The sequence below is a fragment of the Melanotaenia boesemani genome, chromosome 13, assembly GCF_017639745.1.
Source record: "Melanotaenia boesemani isolate fMelBoe1 chromosome 13, fMelBoe1.pri, whole genome shotgun sequence".
NCBI classification, from domain to species: Eukaryota; Metazoa; Chordata; class Actinopteri; order Atheriniformes; family Melanotaeniidae; genus Melanotaenia; species Melanotaenia boesemani.
The window spans coordinates 5,194,440-5,210,811 of NC_055694.1; the positions used below are offsets into that span (position 1 = coordinate 5,194,440).

A 16,372-nucleotide genomic window follows, 5' to 3' on the forward strand; every position below is an offset into this window, starting at 1 on the left:
ATCTGATGCAAAACCATGTTGAAGCCAACTACAGGCAAGTAAACACATGACAAATGTCTGTTTATCCAATTAAAGATGCTTTAGCACACTTAAAAGATACTTTCCGAAGAGACTTAAGTCCAGATTTATCCTTCAGAATGTTATTTTGTTTAAATTAAAGAATCAGAAACTCACCCTCTGCTGAATCGTTGCATGTTTATGTTCCATCTCCCTCTTCTCCATGGCTGAATCAATCACCAGCTGATCCAGCTACAAGTCAGTTCACAAAGATGGAAAAAAATGGGTTGCTTCGACGCGTTTCAGTTATATAACTAACATGTACTGTAGTGCAGTCCACTGCCAACATAGAATGATTCAGAGGAGCTGGCTCTGAATCATTTTCTACTAACAAATGCAGGCGGAGCACATGTTGGGTCAATGTTTGTTAATGAAGCATCGATTCAGTTCTAAACCTGCTGCAACAAACTATGTTTATTCAGTGATAACCAAACAGCTAAAAAGTAAGCTTTTACCTCAAAGAATGTAGGCTACAACACAAAAAAAGATATACCACCTTTTTTTGATCTGCAGGTTGAAATTTAAAATACAATGTATGCAAATGCCCCTTTGCTAGAGCTCCAGTGTGAACCAATCAAGACTGAGCGCCGAGGGAGATGACTCAGCCCGATTGGTGATGCTTTGCTCACCTCAGCAGCCAGTTTCTTCATGTACGGGTCGATGTCATCCAGCAGGTTGTAGCCCTGCTGGAACAGGGAGTACTGGGCGTGCATGAATGACAGCATCTGCATGGGAGAAAGTCGCATGAAGGAGAACTGTGAGCAGTAAGATTAGCCTCTGTGTGTGGCATACATTACAAACAACATGCAGATGAGTCTTTGCATATCTATGTGGACTTACAGCATCTAGGATCTCAAATTTCTTCTTTGCCTGTAGGACATTGATCTGCAGAAAGACCAAAAATATGTTTCTATTAAGCTTATAATAATATAAATACAGTAGACTGGATTTTATACAAACCATTGAGCTAACTCCCTCTAGTGGATGCTTCTTTTTTCTTTTTTATGAGTACAGTAACACCATGAAGCCCGATTTGTGTCAGCTCTGACGAAGGCAAACCCAAGTATGCTCCCTTTATACTTGAATGACAGCCCTCGAGGCGTTTCCTGAGATAAAGCCTCTGCATTGTATGTCTCAACTCATATTTTGTGCTACATTTGAGATGTCACTTACATACATAGCCCGTCATCTCCCTAAAGCTTTGACCTTCTCTGCCGTGAGATGCTTTCACTTGAGACTCAATAGGGTCAGATGCCCAACGGCTGCAAGAACAGGCAGCCAGCAGACAAACTGAAGAATGGAAAGAAAGCAAGGCCAGCCCAGTAATCGCTCTGAATCAGTCGTGTTTTTTTCCTGCCGGCAGTCTTGTGTTGGGGTTAATTCTTGTGGGCAAAGTATACCAATGCTGCATATGACTGGAGTCATAAATGTAGAGCACAAAGCAGGATGGGAACAGAAGTTGCAGGCTAAAAGGCAACATCATGGTCTCTCCCTGATCTTTTACAAGTAACATAAGTCAGTCAGATGGGAATATATGTCCACCTTGCTCGTACCAGGTTGGATCCCCTTTTCCTTCAGTGCTGCCTTTTTTGTTGGTGTCATAGATTCAACAAGGTGTTGGAAACATTCCTCAGAGGTTTTGCTTGATTTTGACATGACAGCATCACACAGTTGCTGCAGGTTTGTCGGCTGCATCTATGATGAGAATCTCCCGTTCCACCAAATCCCAAAGCTGCTCTGTTGGATTGAGATCTGGTATATATGCTTTATACCTGTTGTTCTTGTTGTTTTTAGGTTAACTTGATATTCTTTTTTAAAAAACTATTTTAACTCCAGTGTTCTCTTCATGGGGATCCTGGAACTATGCCTCCTTGTTCTGCAGAGTCGTTGCTGCAGTGGTCACCCTTGTCTGGGTGGCTCAGGGGCCCTGCACTGCAGCCCTATGGCTGTGGTGAGGACCACAGCCTGCCCTGATCTAGGTGGCTCCCATGGTGGCAGCCTCTGTGGTCATGGATGGGCTGGCTCCAGGTGTGATTTCCAAGATATAGTTGCCCTACAGCAGCATTAAGCCAAATATTTATTTCCATTAATGGTGTTATATTTACATTCAGCTGAAGAGGATGGGGAAGGTGTGTGTGAGTGCGTGTTTGTGTGCATGTGTGTGTGTGTGTGTGTGAGAGAGAGAGAGAGAGAGAGAGCGAGAGAGAGACCTTGGTTGGAACCAGTACTTATTTTACTTCCTGTTGCCTTTTCCAGACCAATAACCATGTCATGGTCAAAGTCCCTTAAATCCCCTTTCTTATTCATTCTGATGCTCAGTTTGATCTTCATGTCATCTTCACCATGTCTACATCACTAAATATAATGAGTTGCTGCCATGTGATTGGCTGATTAGTTATTTGTGTTAATAGGAAGATGAATTTAATAAAGTGGCTGTTAAGTGTAAAGTAATATTGAGTCCTTGTACTTCATTAATAAAATAAATTTAATTTAAAATACATTTTTACTTTTATTTAAGCAGATAATTTGGGCAATTTTGCTGCTCATATTTCTGACCTGTAGTACGTAGTCCAGAGCGAGGTGTCGGAAGCACTTGCGGGTGATGCTGAGTGTGCTGGTGGCTTCCTCGACTTCATGAGGTTTATTCCTTGGCGCCTGAGCGTTCTTCACCTGTGCTATTTCCATATCCTCACGCACCCTGTCAAAGTGCTTCTTGGTCTCCTTAAACTTCCGAACATCCCTGACAGACACACAGAGGAACACAATTGAAGTTAGCTACTTCCCATTGATTTAAAACACCCAGTTGAAGATCATGGATATTTAAAATCATCAGATTCACCAACCACCACCAACTTGATGCGTCTGACGTGTTTGGGCTGCAGTAAGCTGTCCTCGGTTTAATATTTAAACACACCGTAAAGGTTTTCAGGGGAAACGGGGGCATTATTGCCCCCTAGAAGGTCAAGGACCTTTGCCTTTTTCTACATGTGCTGAATTTTTCATGCACCTCAAGCCCTACAGGGACTGAAGCAACGTGAATTGCGGTTTTACTTACTCTTTCACAAAGTTGTGCAACTGCTGCTTCACAGACCGCTGGGCCTGATCAAACAGTATCTGAAGGGGATAAAAACACACATTACTGCTACCTGAACACACCTTTGAAACACGAGGAGATTAAAGACATGAGAAAATTTTCAGACAGTGCACATCTGCAGGATTACTTTTCTTTTAGTTCGTTTTGCAGGATAATATAAATGCTTCCTAAATCCAGCTGTTTTAATTTAATTTAATTTATTTTATTTACTTACATTTTATTTACCTAAACAGGGACAAATCCATGAAAATTGCTTCATAAAGTAAATGCCATGCGTAGAGATTTCTAGCCAAGGCTAATTTGTAAATATCTTAATACATCTGAGGTATAAAAATATGTAAAAAAAAAAAAAAGAAATAAAAACTTGAAGAGCATTTTCTTAATCTTGTATTGACAAAAAAAGGTAAGAAATGACCAAAAAACAAAACAAATCCTAAACAGCATGTCTGGTATTACTGTGCAGTTCATAATTCCTCCAAGTCTTTTGGAGGGAAACATCAGTGTCCCTGTTAAAATACTTCCATACTAAACCAACAGAGGGCGACAGAGCACATCTTTTCTGTTCCACTATACAAATGGACGTGATGCAGACAGTTTCAGGCACTAACGGCTGTTGGAATAAATGGATGGGGGAATGCCGCTCTGACTCGAACATGCCCGCTGACACACTAACACGCTGCCATCAAGGGTGTTTTAAATTCAAGAACCTCCTCATCTCCTCCACCCTCTGAGCACATCGTCTACTGCACTGCTGCTGCTAAATAGGTCACTTTGCCAGGAAGGGAGGGGAAGGGAGAGGAGAGAAGCAAAATTACATCCAGGGTCGGCTATATCACAGCTAAACGGTCCAAGCTTACTTTTGTTATCACCACAACTGAGCAGCTAGACTGGTTCACCTAAATTACATCCACACTGATGTGTGGATCAGATTCGAGTTTGGTCCTTAAAAACTAGCCCAACTGTTGTTTCACCTCAGGGTTACAGACCATTAACACCTTTTTATTGATGTAAGGAGTGAACAGAGATGGCATAAATAACCCAGTGCCAGATTTAAATACCTCAGATAGATGTGGTGATTTTTACTGGTTTGTTGACCCACAGGTTCAAAATGAAAAAACACAAAGCTGGATTTTGCAAAATTGGACCTTTGCAGCTTGAATCAGTTTGCTTCCCTAGATGGATATAACAAGCTTGTAAAAAGGCACAAGTGGGAAATAGACAATGGTGCCATCATAAGCTGTCCCCACACATGGTGACTCAAAACAAAACTAGCAGGGCTGTTGTGTGCAGGGACCATAAACACTCCAGTGTCAAATTAGTGTGAGCATGGAGCAAACACACTGAGGAGGACCCTTTTCACCTCTAACTTGAACACTTCTAAGATGTTTTTATGTTGGAACTACTGAGAGACTTCCTAGCTTTGGCTGGGCGGTTAGTTACCTCCATACTTTAACTGGACCCAAAGCCCACAGGTTGTCTGTCCACAATCTGAGCCAGCTTGGTCAGGGAGGGAATCTGGTTAGTCCATGTTTAAATATACTGTGGGTTTTTTGTTGTTTAAAGCCACAAAAGTAAGAAAGAACACAAACTGCTGGAAGTTCTCCTCCCCTGTTTATGTGTCAGAGTCTTCTTCTTTATGATTCAAGGAAGGCGCTGTGTTGCTATGATGTCACGCTATGACCTTACACTACTGCATAGCTAAAACATCTATCGCTATCTAGCCAATACGGCGCAGACTGGGTAAAAGTATGGTTAGCTGTGGAAACGCAACAGAGATCAGGGTTTACCAAAGCCAACCGACTCTGACTCGTTGGTGGAAAAGGGGTTAAAGGTGCTGTGGCAAAGCTGTCAAGTAAAAGTTACAAATAAGCCTTTGAAGCAAAAATATTCCTTTTTATTCTGGTTTAATTTCTAAATCAAAACAGATAAACTTGTTTCATAAGGAGATTAATGTCCCTGTGTGTTCACTGAATAAGAAGGTAGAACCAAATACTTATAACTAGAGCCCGACTGATATGGATTTTTTTAGGTCGATTCCAATATTTGGCTGTAAAAAAATATGTATGAATAAAATAACTTCTATTTTATTTAATTTAATTTTATTTTAAATTTGCATTGTGAACTTTTCTTTCTATGGAGCATGCATTAATATAGCCACCAGTGTACAGATGAATTTATATTGTTGTTCTTACTCTCAAATGTAAGTTGTAAATGTAGAATAGAATAGAATCTTTAGATTTAAACCATAGGTGTATTGAGTAAAAAGTGACGTTACTGGCAAAACATTATTTAGGCAGCCTCTGATGTCCTTCAACTTTAAAACACATTATCTGTACGCCATTATTTTCTTTGCCATGAAGTCATGACTCATGAACCAAAAAATAAATAAATAAATAAAAAAATAGAGACGCTTTTCTCAGAGGTCAAAACATCTAATTTTTGACAGAGTTGCATTTTAAACAGATAATGGTCACAAATAATCTGGAGCTCGTGTTACCCCACCTCAACAACACAGTGAGCTGCTGTTACAGCCTGAGTCACGTTTTAGTATTTTCTGACCAAGTAAAACTAGAAGTGACAGGACATCATGACAGTTGCTGAAGACAGAGAGTAACGTTTCCCTCTGTGTTCATATTGATCCTCCTTAAATACATTACAACACGCAGCTGATGGGGTGATGAACGCTTGTTCTGTACTCTCAAATATTTTGCACACTTGCGTTATTTCTGCAGTTACTTACTGGCTTTTAAGCTGTTAGCTAACACTAGGCTAGGTTGGCATAACCAAAGCAATGTTATTGCTAACATAAACAGACAGGGAGTAACTTAAGCTAGATTAGCACAACTATAGCAATGCAACATAAAAGAAAAGCATGACCGATGTAACGAAGAACTGGTTACTATCATGACACATGTCAGAGTTAAACTGAAACTGGAGACATGCTGAGTCATTCTTAATTTCACAACATTGTTATAAACATTTTTGTGAAGCTCCTCTCTGCCTACCCGTGTAGTGCTGCCTGGCTGTAGCTACTGCTGTAGTCACTGACTTCAGTGAGGACTGAGGATTGAATGAGTCAGAGCTCCATCTAGTGGACAAACGGTGCAGCAACATCATTCTGCACGACTCCGACACTTCACAACATGTACGGTTTTATGAGAAAATAAGAATATATTAGCGTTTAATCAGTAAAACTCTAGCCAATTATGATTATTTTGAAAAGGGCTATAATTAGCTGATCAATCAGTTGGGATCTACTTATAAATAAGAAATAAATTGTACATGAAAAGATGAAATTATTGAATCTTTTCTTCTTTATTGGATTTTTAGCTTTCATCCCAACCCAGAGTTAGTCATTTTCTGAAGAAAATAAAAACCCCAATCTTGAATAACACATTAATTAAAGAGATATGAAACTACAGGAGCTTCAGACTTTGTTGTCTAAGCCACTTACGGTAACACATTCAAATTTAGCGATTAGCTCATACACCTGTTGTCCACGTGTGCAACCCGTGAACAATCAAGCGAAATGCGTCTATAGCCATGTTATATGAATATGAAAATATTTGTATGAATGCAGATTTAGTTGCAATTTAGTGTTTTTACATTTGGGTATTTGGTTGGATTAAACAATGGTGTTAATTAGTAAGAATCATAATGTCAGTAAGAGGATTTTCTTAGCTTTGGACAGAACCAGGCTTGCCCTTTTCTACCAGTTTTAAGTCTTCTTGCCAAGCCAACCGCCTACTCCCTGCAGCTTCACAGTTGTCTTATATTTTAAGACTTGTGTACAAATTGGACCGTTGTATTTTTTTCCTGTGAACACTAGCTGTGACAAATGAGTGGCCAGCTGTGAAAAGGATTAGCGAGAGCAAGTAGAAAAAGTGTTACCAACAGCTGCAGACATTTAGGAAGAGTATTGCATGTGTTCCCTCTGAGGATGCAACATATCTTCACTTCATGAGCAAAGAATGCAGTAAGGAATGGTGAAGCCTTTATTTGCAGGGATGCACAGGGTCTAACAGCCAGACCCTGGTATCCCCCATTTAAGCCATTACAATCCTAGAAACTATACCGGAAATGTGCATGAAAATCAAAAGCAATTATGAGTCAAACATTCGTCATTGTCTGCTTCGTGTAAATCGTATTAGCCCTTAAAGACTCACAAGCAAGCATCTATTTGCATATGTGTGTCAGCCTCCCCTCATTTCTAATGTATGTTTGAGGAGTCAAACATAAGCCAATAATTAATTAGGAATTCACATGTAGCTTCATGCTTGAATTAAAGTGAAACTGATCAAATGTTGGCCTGGTTTTCATGATGCTTCTGCTCAGGGAAACGAGGGCCAAGAGTCTTTTATACTTTTCATGGATCCGTGCATTTTGGCTGTACTTGTACAGTATCCCCTCAAAGACGTCTGGGTTTTAGAGACATCCAAGCATAGCCGCGACAAGACGACTGCCACTCAGCGGTCCCACATGTATGCTGCCATTGAATATTCTTGAGAGTGAGCTGCAGAGGAGCAGCAGAGCATGCACAAAGAGGGACATCCTTCTCAAGCAGCATATATAACCCTCATCATTTCTTATTCAACGAGGCTCTGTCGGAGTGCAACACAGTTAAATGCACATCCTCTGTGATTGAACAATGAACATGTCAAAGATGCCAACATGCTAGTCCACCTTGTTGTTTTTCTTTTGTCTCAGGGGTAATCCTCCCCTTATCTTGCTGCACTTGCAGACCCCTCCCTCCTCTGCTCTGCTTCACATCAAAGAAACAAAGAAAAAACCTTTGAGAGGATCATATTAGTGTCCAGTCAGACTGTCGGCTCTAATGGGCTGGAGGGAGGAAGAGGGGAAACAGGAGGCTGAAAGCCCAGCTGAGCCTACAGTGGAAGAGGCCAGCTGGTCCTGGGCCAAACCACACTCGCTTATGGTCTCACACACTGAACCACACAAACAGCGGATCTGTCAGTCTGACAGACGGATGGAGTTCAAACTCCGGAGCTTTATTCTACATGTGCAGTGGAAACAGAAAAGCAACACAAAACATTAAAACCACCAAAACTCGTTATGAATAAAATTATCAAAGCAAATACAAAATAATGGTGTAATTAATTAAAACCCCCAATAAACAACCTAAAAATGACTCTGGCTTTGAGTTAACCCCTTGCTGAGATCATAAATAAATATTACAACTTCACAGCCAAACAGAAGCAAAGTAAAAATATTACATGAAACTGAACCTTTAAATACTTCCCGAGGGCCTATTCTTGAGGGAGCCTGAAACTATACGAGAGCTCACATATTACCAGAAATCATGCACATGCATACTGAGCACACCCCTGTAACACACTCTCCAACATATCAGGGTAACCAACCCACGTCTGCCCTGTATCAACCCCACATCTGTTACCATGACCTCCCTCTCCATCAACAGACTGGGAGCTTACGGAAAAGGAAGGAGTCATGGATTTGGGATCTTTGTCAGAGCTTCAGGAAGAAACTGTGGCGCACACCCATCCTCACAGGCTTAAACCCTCAGCACTTTGAAGCACTCAGCGGGTTCAAGCTAATAGGCTTCAAATGGCCTCAGAGGTGCGAGAAGAGGGCAGGAGGTCAGAAGCCTGAAAGGCAGAGAGGAAGCCACGCAACAGTGAAGCTGTGTTTAATGTAAGGGGACAAAATGTGCAAAAATGAAGCAGCAAAGGTGTTTTGAAAGAGCTGGAATCAAACGAGAGAGATTTGGCACTGATGCAGGGAAAATAACACTAGAAGTCCCACAGCTGCAAAAATTTTCTTAAGGCTGAGGTCCCCTCCGGGTCATCAACACCTCATCAACTACGTGTGCTCATGTAAATTAGCACTATTACTGCTTTCCTCCGGCCTCCCAGCAGATTGTCATGATAGTAGACATTTTCTTATAACAAATCATCTGAATCTTTTATATTTTAAGGTTGGGGAGGAAGTATGTCCGCTCTCGGTTGCCGTAAAGAGGAAAACTGTTGCACAAGCTGGTGGGATTTGTAGTTTCAGGTTAATAAAAGGTTGTGATCCCTGGGATGTCCTGTCTCCATGTTTATTTTGTTATAAACTATTCAGTTAGGCGAACCCCACAAAGCTCGGTTCTCTCTCCACGCTGCTGTCTCCTCAACCGCTGTCGTCTGTGCGAAAGGTTGCAGGTGCACGTGGTTGGCATGGCAACATGCGGGCAGAGAAGAGGACCCGCAGCATTTGAAACGAGCAGGACGGAGCTGCCGAATGCAGTGACTCCAGAAAATAATCTGCTTCCATTAAACAAACAAGAAATATGTCCAGAATCAAACCATTTCACATAGAAAATGATTTTCCCTGCAAACAGATATATGAGCATTTCACTCCCAAATTCAGGTCAGACAACCTCATATTCAGTTAGTTATGTCCCAGCTTGGTTATATTTCAACTTATACACATGAATACACGATTAATTCCCAAGTTTTATGTTTCACCTTTTAATCGTAGACTGAGAAGACGATAGACGTTGTATCAGTAACTTCTCTTCACATAAACATGTTTACAGCAGGTATTTAGATTTATTTTGGCAGTGGACAGAAAACTAAGTGGATCTAATGTTTACAAAGCGAAGATTTAGCACTAAGATATTCAACAGTGATGATTTCAACTAATTTTTGAGGTGCAGAGTCAAAAGTTTGTGTTGAATACTGTCTTCTTTTCGAAAACCTGCCTGAGTAGCTGGCTTGAGTGATTAAGTGTGGTAGAGGGAGGGGACTGCCGGAGAAAATTTTATGTGCACATTTTAGTACATTGCTCGACTTTGTTGTTCTTAAAGTGTGTTATAAATAAAGTTGCAGTTGCAAAATGGGCTCCAGATTCATTTTCTGTACTGGTAGCACTGGTGCATCTAACTTTAATTTGGGTGCACCAGTAAAAGATTGGGGTGCACCAAAATTTTCATAGCAGAAAATTAAATATTAATATATGAACGATAATGAGATTTATGAGCAAATTCCACCATATTCCACATTTTACAATTAATTCTAATTTCCATGATTCTCGTACGAGTCAATCGTCATCTTTCTGGATGTTAATGAGCACTGACCCAGCCCTTCTTAAATCCTCTAAAAACAAAATAAATAAAAATACTTTTAAACGATTATAACAATGACCCAGCCCTATCCACAATCTCTCTTATTTGGTCACCAGCCTCATTTCCTGACTGTAGGTGAGGGTAGGACCTGATGGCTTCATTAATCTGCTCTATAGACGCGAGTTAAGACCTTAGAAAAATTTGAAAACTATTAAATTCATCCTACTTTGGCATCAAATGACCATTTACTTGGTTCACTTTTATTGTTTTCATTCATACTGTCAAAAAGGAATTTAAAGGTGTTCTTTATAAAGGTTAGCTTGGGGTGAACAGCAGCTACAACCTCTGCAATAAACATTTTACAGGCATAACTAATGAAGTGTCCACATAAGAGCCTCAATGCATGATTTATATTAGATCTTAATACAGCTGTAAATAGATTTATATGTTCAGCTACATGTTTTTTACTGGAAGGTGGTGTATAAACAATCATTCACATGGTAAGATCTCAAAAAGCTGCATATTCATATATATTCACTATAATGTAGACATGGTTTCTACTAAAAATGTCACCAAGTGTATCTGGATGCTTTCACAGAAACATGCAATGAATAAATAAACAGCCATGCATTAATAACCACCTCAAAATCCACTTTCATCCATATGTAATCAAACGATTATATATTCATATACCGCAGTTAATGTTAAATAAAGTCAAAAAGTCAACTTCTCCACATCTATCAAACAACTATAAGCAATTAAAGCGTAATGAAAACGTGTATAAAAACCCTTAATAAATTACTTATTTGAAGCCTGGCAGAGACTAAGCAACCACCAGGTTCTAAAAACATCATGCAGAAATAGATTTAAAGACATGTGAAAGGAGCTGGAATTAGGTCAAATGCAGCATATTGTAGAAAAGGGAAATCAGTAGTCAGTGTGTAGCAGAGTGTTAGCATCGCGCTGCTCTGTCTCCATCTACTGCATGTCCAGCACATGGTTGACTTACCATGTGGTAGTTTATGATCTCTTGGAGGCTTTCGCCACACTTTTCCAGACACTCCTGCAATGAAAACACCAGACAGCATTCTTTAGCTCCACAACACAAACAGAAATATTCCCATAACTGCTGCCCTGGTGGGTTTTTTTTAGAGTAAAAGAAGCAAATAAAAGCTGACACATGTCACAACCAGGATTTTTTTGATTTCTGAGTGGAAGAAAATGAAAAGATCTGCAACGTCGAAGCCGGTAAATGTTGCTGATATGTTCCTGAAGCACATACAGGAAACTGAGCTGTTATTGCAGAGCTGATTCACTTCTTTTTTCCCAAAGAAGCAACAAATAAGAACAAGACTTGAATTGAAAACTCACAATTAGTCAGACATTTGGAGCCAAGAGGGCTTATAATAGTACTTAATGTCAGCAGTAATGAAAATCGTTTGAGACGCCTGTGCTGCGGGTCGAGCCAGAAGTTTCCAAACTCGTTCTGCTTTTCACTGACTAATCTGTTAGTAATCAGGTTAATTCACGGAAGAAAAAAAAGAACTGCAAACGCCCAGAGAAGAGGAAAGTCCCTGTTCTCTCAGGACATGCAAGGAGAACCCATCAAACGGTGAATAAAGACAAAAAGCCACATTAAGGTCTCAGGCTCATCAGAACCTTACCGAGATCATCTCATCCTTCTTGCACTGCTGGGACAGGTCCCGGATGCCGTTGACGAAGAGCTTATTGGCGCTGATGTATGTCTTCCCAGCTTCAATCATTCCACTGCATAGCTTCACCAGCTGTGGAGAGAAGACAGCTAAATGAAATCATCTCTATACGAACAACAAACCGACCCAAGAAGATGTTTGTTGTTTTTTTATTGATTCAGTCATTGATTCGATTCAGTGTGTCGAGTCCGTGTTTAGTTTGAGAACGGCGTCACATGCGATCGCTTTATCCTGAGCTCAGTCACACATTTAAATGAAAAACAGTCTATTTCTTTTTAACAAAGGTGCTACAACCTGTGTGCTGAGCTTTAAAATGTTCACATAATGTCAAATAAAATGGGAAAAGGAGATTATGCAAACTACTCCTGTATTTTAAGAACTTAGTTATAATAAGCAAGGTAGTACAGTCCACACACCACAGGTTTGGATGTGGTGTTTTCCTCATTAAAAAAAGACATTTGTTTATTAAAAGAAAGAAAATAGAAACAAATCCACATATTTTTGTCAGCATGTCTAAACATAATATTAAATGTCTGGTAATGAAAATATTCTCTCAGGACGATATGAATCCTCTTGAGCCTTTTTATGTGTTCAAGGTGATGCCACCTATGGATCCCACCTGCACCCACTACAGCATGTGAGCAGCGGTGATGGCAGACCGCAAACACACAATCATGAAACTGTTTCACCTCCTTTCTCATCTGTCTCCGTGTTGATGATAAAGAATTTAGAGTGACCAATTAACCTAACATGCATGTCTTTGGATGGTGGGAGGAAGCTGGAGAACCTGGAGAGAACCCACGCATACACGGGGAGAACATGCAAACTCCACACAGAAAGGCCACCTCCCCCCAGTTCGCCCCAGCCGAGGCTCAAACCAGCGACCTTGGCGACCCTGCGGTGCTAGCCACCACACCACCGTGCAGCATCATTAAATCTTAATTTAATAATAGCAAAACTTGATACCTGCAATAAAACCCCCATTGTTTAGCTTCTGTTTTATTGAGAGTATTTCTTCTTATTATTATTACACACGTGGACAAAATTGTTGGTACCCTTAACTTAATATTTTGTTGTACAACCTTTTGAGGCAATCACTGCAATCAATCAATTCCTGTAACTGTCAATGAGACTTCTGCACCTCAGCAGGTATTTTGATCCACTACTCATAAGCAAACTGCTCCAGTTGTCTCAGGTTTGAAGGGAGCCTTTTCCAGACGCCATGTTTCAGCTCCTTCCAAACATGATTTAGGTCAGGGCTCATAGAAGGCTACTTTAGAATAGTCCAATGTTTTCCTCTTAGCCGTTCTTGGGTGTTTTTAGCTGTGTTTTGGGTCATTGTCCTGTTGCAAGACCCATGACCTGCAACTGAGACCAAGTTTCTGACACTGGCCAGCACATTTCTCTCTAGAATCCCTTGATAGTCTTGAGATTTCATTGTACCTGCACAGATTCAAGAACCCTGTGTCAGATGCAGCAAAGCAGCCCCAGAACATAACAGAGCCTCCTCCATGTTCCACAGTAGGGACGGTGTTCTTTTCTTCATATGCTTCATTTTTCCGTCTGTAAACATAGAGCTGCCTTGGCAAAAAGTTCTATTTTTGTCTCATCTGTCCATAGGACATTCTCTCAGAAGCTTTGTGGCTTGTCAACATGTAGTTTGGCTTTTTTATGATTTGTTTGGTGGATGGTGCGATCTGACACTGATGTTCGTTGAGCTTGAAGTTCACCTTTAATCTCTTTAGAAGTTTTTCTGGGCTCTTTTGTTACCGTTCATATTATCCGTCTCTTTGATTTGTCATCAATTTTCCTCCTGTGGCCATGTCCAGGGAGGTTGGCTACAGTCCCATGGATCTTAAATTTCTGAATAATATGTGCAACTGTAGTCACAGGAACATCAAGCTGCTTGGAGATGGTCTTATAGCCTTTACCTTTAACATGCTTGTCTATAATTTTCTTTCTAATCTCCTGAGACAACTCTTTCCTTTGCTTCCTCTGGTCCATGTTGAGTGTGGTACACACCATGTCACCAAACAGCACAGTGACTCCCTGTAGCCTATATATAGACCCACTGACTGATTACAAGTTGTAGTACAAGCTGTGATGCTAATTTGTGGACACACCTTGGATTAACATGTCCCTTTGGTCACATCATTTTCAGTCTTTTCTAGGGGTAGCGTCATTTTTGTCCAGGCCTGTTTCATGAGTTTATTTTTTAAAATAATTCTGTTGAAGCGTGTTTGAAAAGCAATGTCTGACTTTCATTGGTTAAATTTCATAGAATTTTTATTTATTATTACTTTTGTCAGATTCAAGTTATTTCTGTGATCATTGTGAGTTTTTCTTTAATTAACTGAAGGGTGTCAACAATTTTGTCCACGTGTATTATTATTAATAGTAATAATAATAATAATTAATCATACATATATCTGATTCTAAGATTTTTTTAATCATATATATCTCCAAAATAATCTATATAGCTATATAAATATTTAGAGATTAAATATAAATAGATTATATTCTCTAATAATAATAATAATGTTAAACTACTTTAATATAAAAGTTTCTCTTAGGTGATGAATAAAGTATTTTTTCTCCCACCGTGTTTTAATTCTCGGCTTCTGTTTCATTTATGTATCGTCTCCAGCGAAATCTAATTTCTGGACATGAAGCACATTGATGCATTAATTCATTCGTCCGTGGATCATAGAGAAGATTAATCCTGAACATTAATCTGTTAAAGCTAAAAGCAAACGATTAGCTTAGCTAGAGCTTGACACAAGTAAATATGAAATGAACTAAATGAACAAAAATCTTTTCAAATCATCTTTAACTTTTATGCATTTTGGTACATACAAGATGTTTTTGTGTTATTTTGTACATTAGGTGAAAAAGTTAATGGGGACCAAAAAAATAGTCTGGACACCTTTAAAATTGTCTCCTCATGACTGAAAATATCAGAAAAGTTGAGGTATTTCTCACACATCTGGATGTTTTTGTTGTGAATTTGACATTCATCATGGAGCTGTTTCCGTATCGATGTTCATCATATTAAGCATTAATTTATTAATTTAATTTATTTTCACCAGGGTTCTCAAACGCCTGAAGTTGCCCAAAGTGAAACCTGCACATCTTAACAAGTGACGCATGAAGCAATCCCACAGCATCAGATGTTGTCTAATTTAAGTGTGAGAGTATAACATGAATAACATGTAACCATGGAGATTTCCAGCACTGATGGCGGTAAAAGGACAGCTCGACTAATCCCGGCTCCATCTGACACCGTGATGCAAAGTGAGGGTCATGGGCAGGATAGGTACCAGACCAGATGGACTTCTGACATGAGCATTACAGGAAAAGCATCTGGCTGCCTCATTAGAGGGATGCTTTGAAAATAGTCAAGTTTGAACGACCTCTTCCTGAACTGTTCAGCCAAGCAGAGAGACACTACAGCGTTCTTTATGCAGAGACATGACTGCAGGTGGCACAAGCCATTAAAGCTAGCAACACAGAATTAGAAGCTACAGGGTAATGGACCGCTGGCTTTGAACAGGCAAGCTGTGTTTCATGTCAGCCGTGCGACAACATAATGTGACAGAATGTGGAGATTTCTTTTCACTCGTTTGTTGAGCAGGATTACTGCCACACAAGCTTGATCACTGAGAGTAAACATGCCCTTATGTTGCACAGATTCCGTTATTAATCATATAATAAAGGAATTTTGTTTTATTGTTTTACTCTGATTTGATTTACTTACTTATTTACTTACTCCTTGTACTTATTTTTACTTTCATTGTTTGGTTTTGATGTTTTCATTAGTGTAATAGGTCTCCTCGCGTCAATGGGTTAAATAGGTGTCCACTGTTGTGAGCATTATGTGAGCATTATGCATCAAAAGGTAGAAAATTTAAGCTGTATTCAAACCTAATTTGTAGATAAGCACAAAAGTACTGCATAGCTCCTTCTGGCTACTTTCATAATACTACCATTACAAAGTACCCCCTATAAGTAAAAATATTTACAGGAATAAATTTATTCCAACTGCCATCATATCCCTAAACAGTCAATAACAATTTCCTTTATTTTTAAGACCCCTTATTTAATGCACAGTGTGGTTTTTATTCTTTGTGAGTCACGTTTAGGATGATTTTCTATCAAGATAGACTAAAAAACTTGACCTCCTCCTTACATTTCATTCATCACGGAATAAATAAATAGCCTGTAAATACACATCCTATAACTTGCTGAGGAATGGAGCAGATGGATGTGTTGGCAGTGATAAAACCAAAGGGTCTCACCTTATCCAGCTTCGCTTCAATCTCCACTACCTCTGTCTCCACTTCATCGATATTTGCCCTGAAAAATAAAACAGAAGTAGGAGAATCATTTAATATCTGCAGAGTAACGTAAAATTCCCTCAAG

At 39.6% G+C, this 16,372-nt stretch overlaps 1 protein-coding gene across 6 annotated transcripts in view; it reads right to left on the reverse strand.

Moving 5' to 3' along the window:
* The window catches only part of acap3a (ArfGAP with coiled-coil, ankyrin repeat and PH domains 3a), an 85,622-nt gene that overhangs the window by 33,285 nt on the left and 35,965 nt on the right, over positions 1–16,372 (reverse strand). For all 6 annotated transcript variants that reach the window (XR_006012424.1, XR_006012423.1, XM_042003441.1 and 3 more), the window contains exons 2-9: positions 16,249–16,306; positions 11,903–12,022; positions 11,248–11,301; positions 3,113–3,171; positions 2,614–2,797; positions 898–942; positions 687–782; positions 175–249 (exon numbers count right to left, since the gene is read on the reverse strand). Coding sequence is in view for 4 of the 6 variants with exons in the window: in XM_042003441.1 (XP_041859375.1) it covers positions 175–249; positions 687–782; positions 898–942; positions 2,614–2,797; positions 3,113–3,171; positions 11,248–11,301; positions 11,903–12,022; positions 16,249–16,306 (691 nt within the window). In the remaining 2 variants the exon portion in view is untranslated. The remainder of the gene's footprint in view (positions 1–174; positions 250–686; positions 783–897; positions 943–2,613; positions 2,798–3,112; positions 3,172–11,247; positions 11,302–11,902; positions 12,023–16,248; positions 16,307–16,372) is intronic.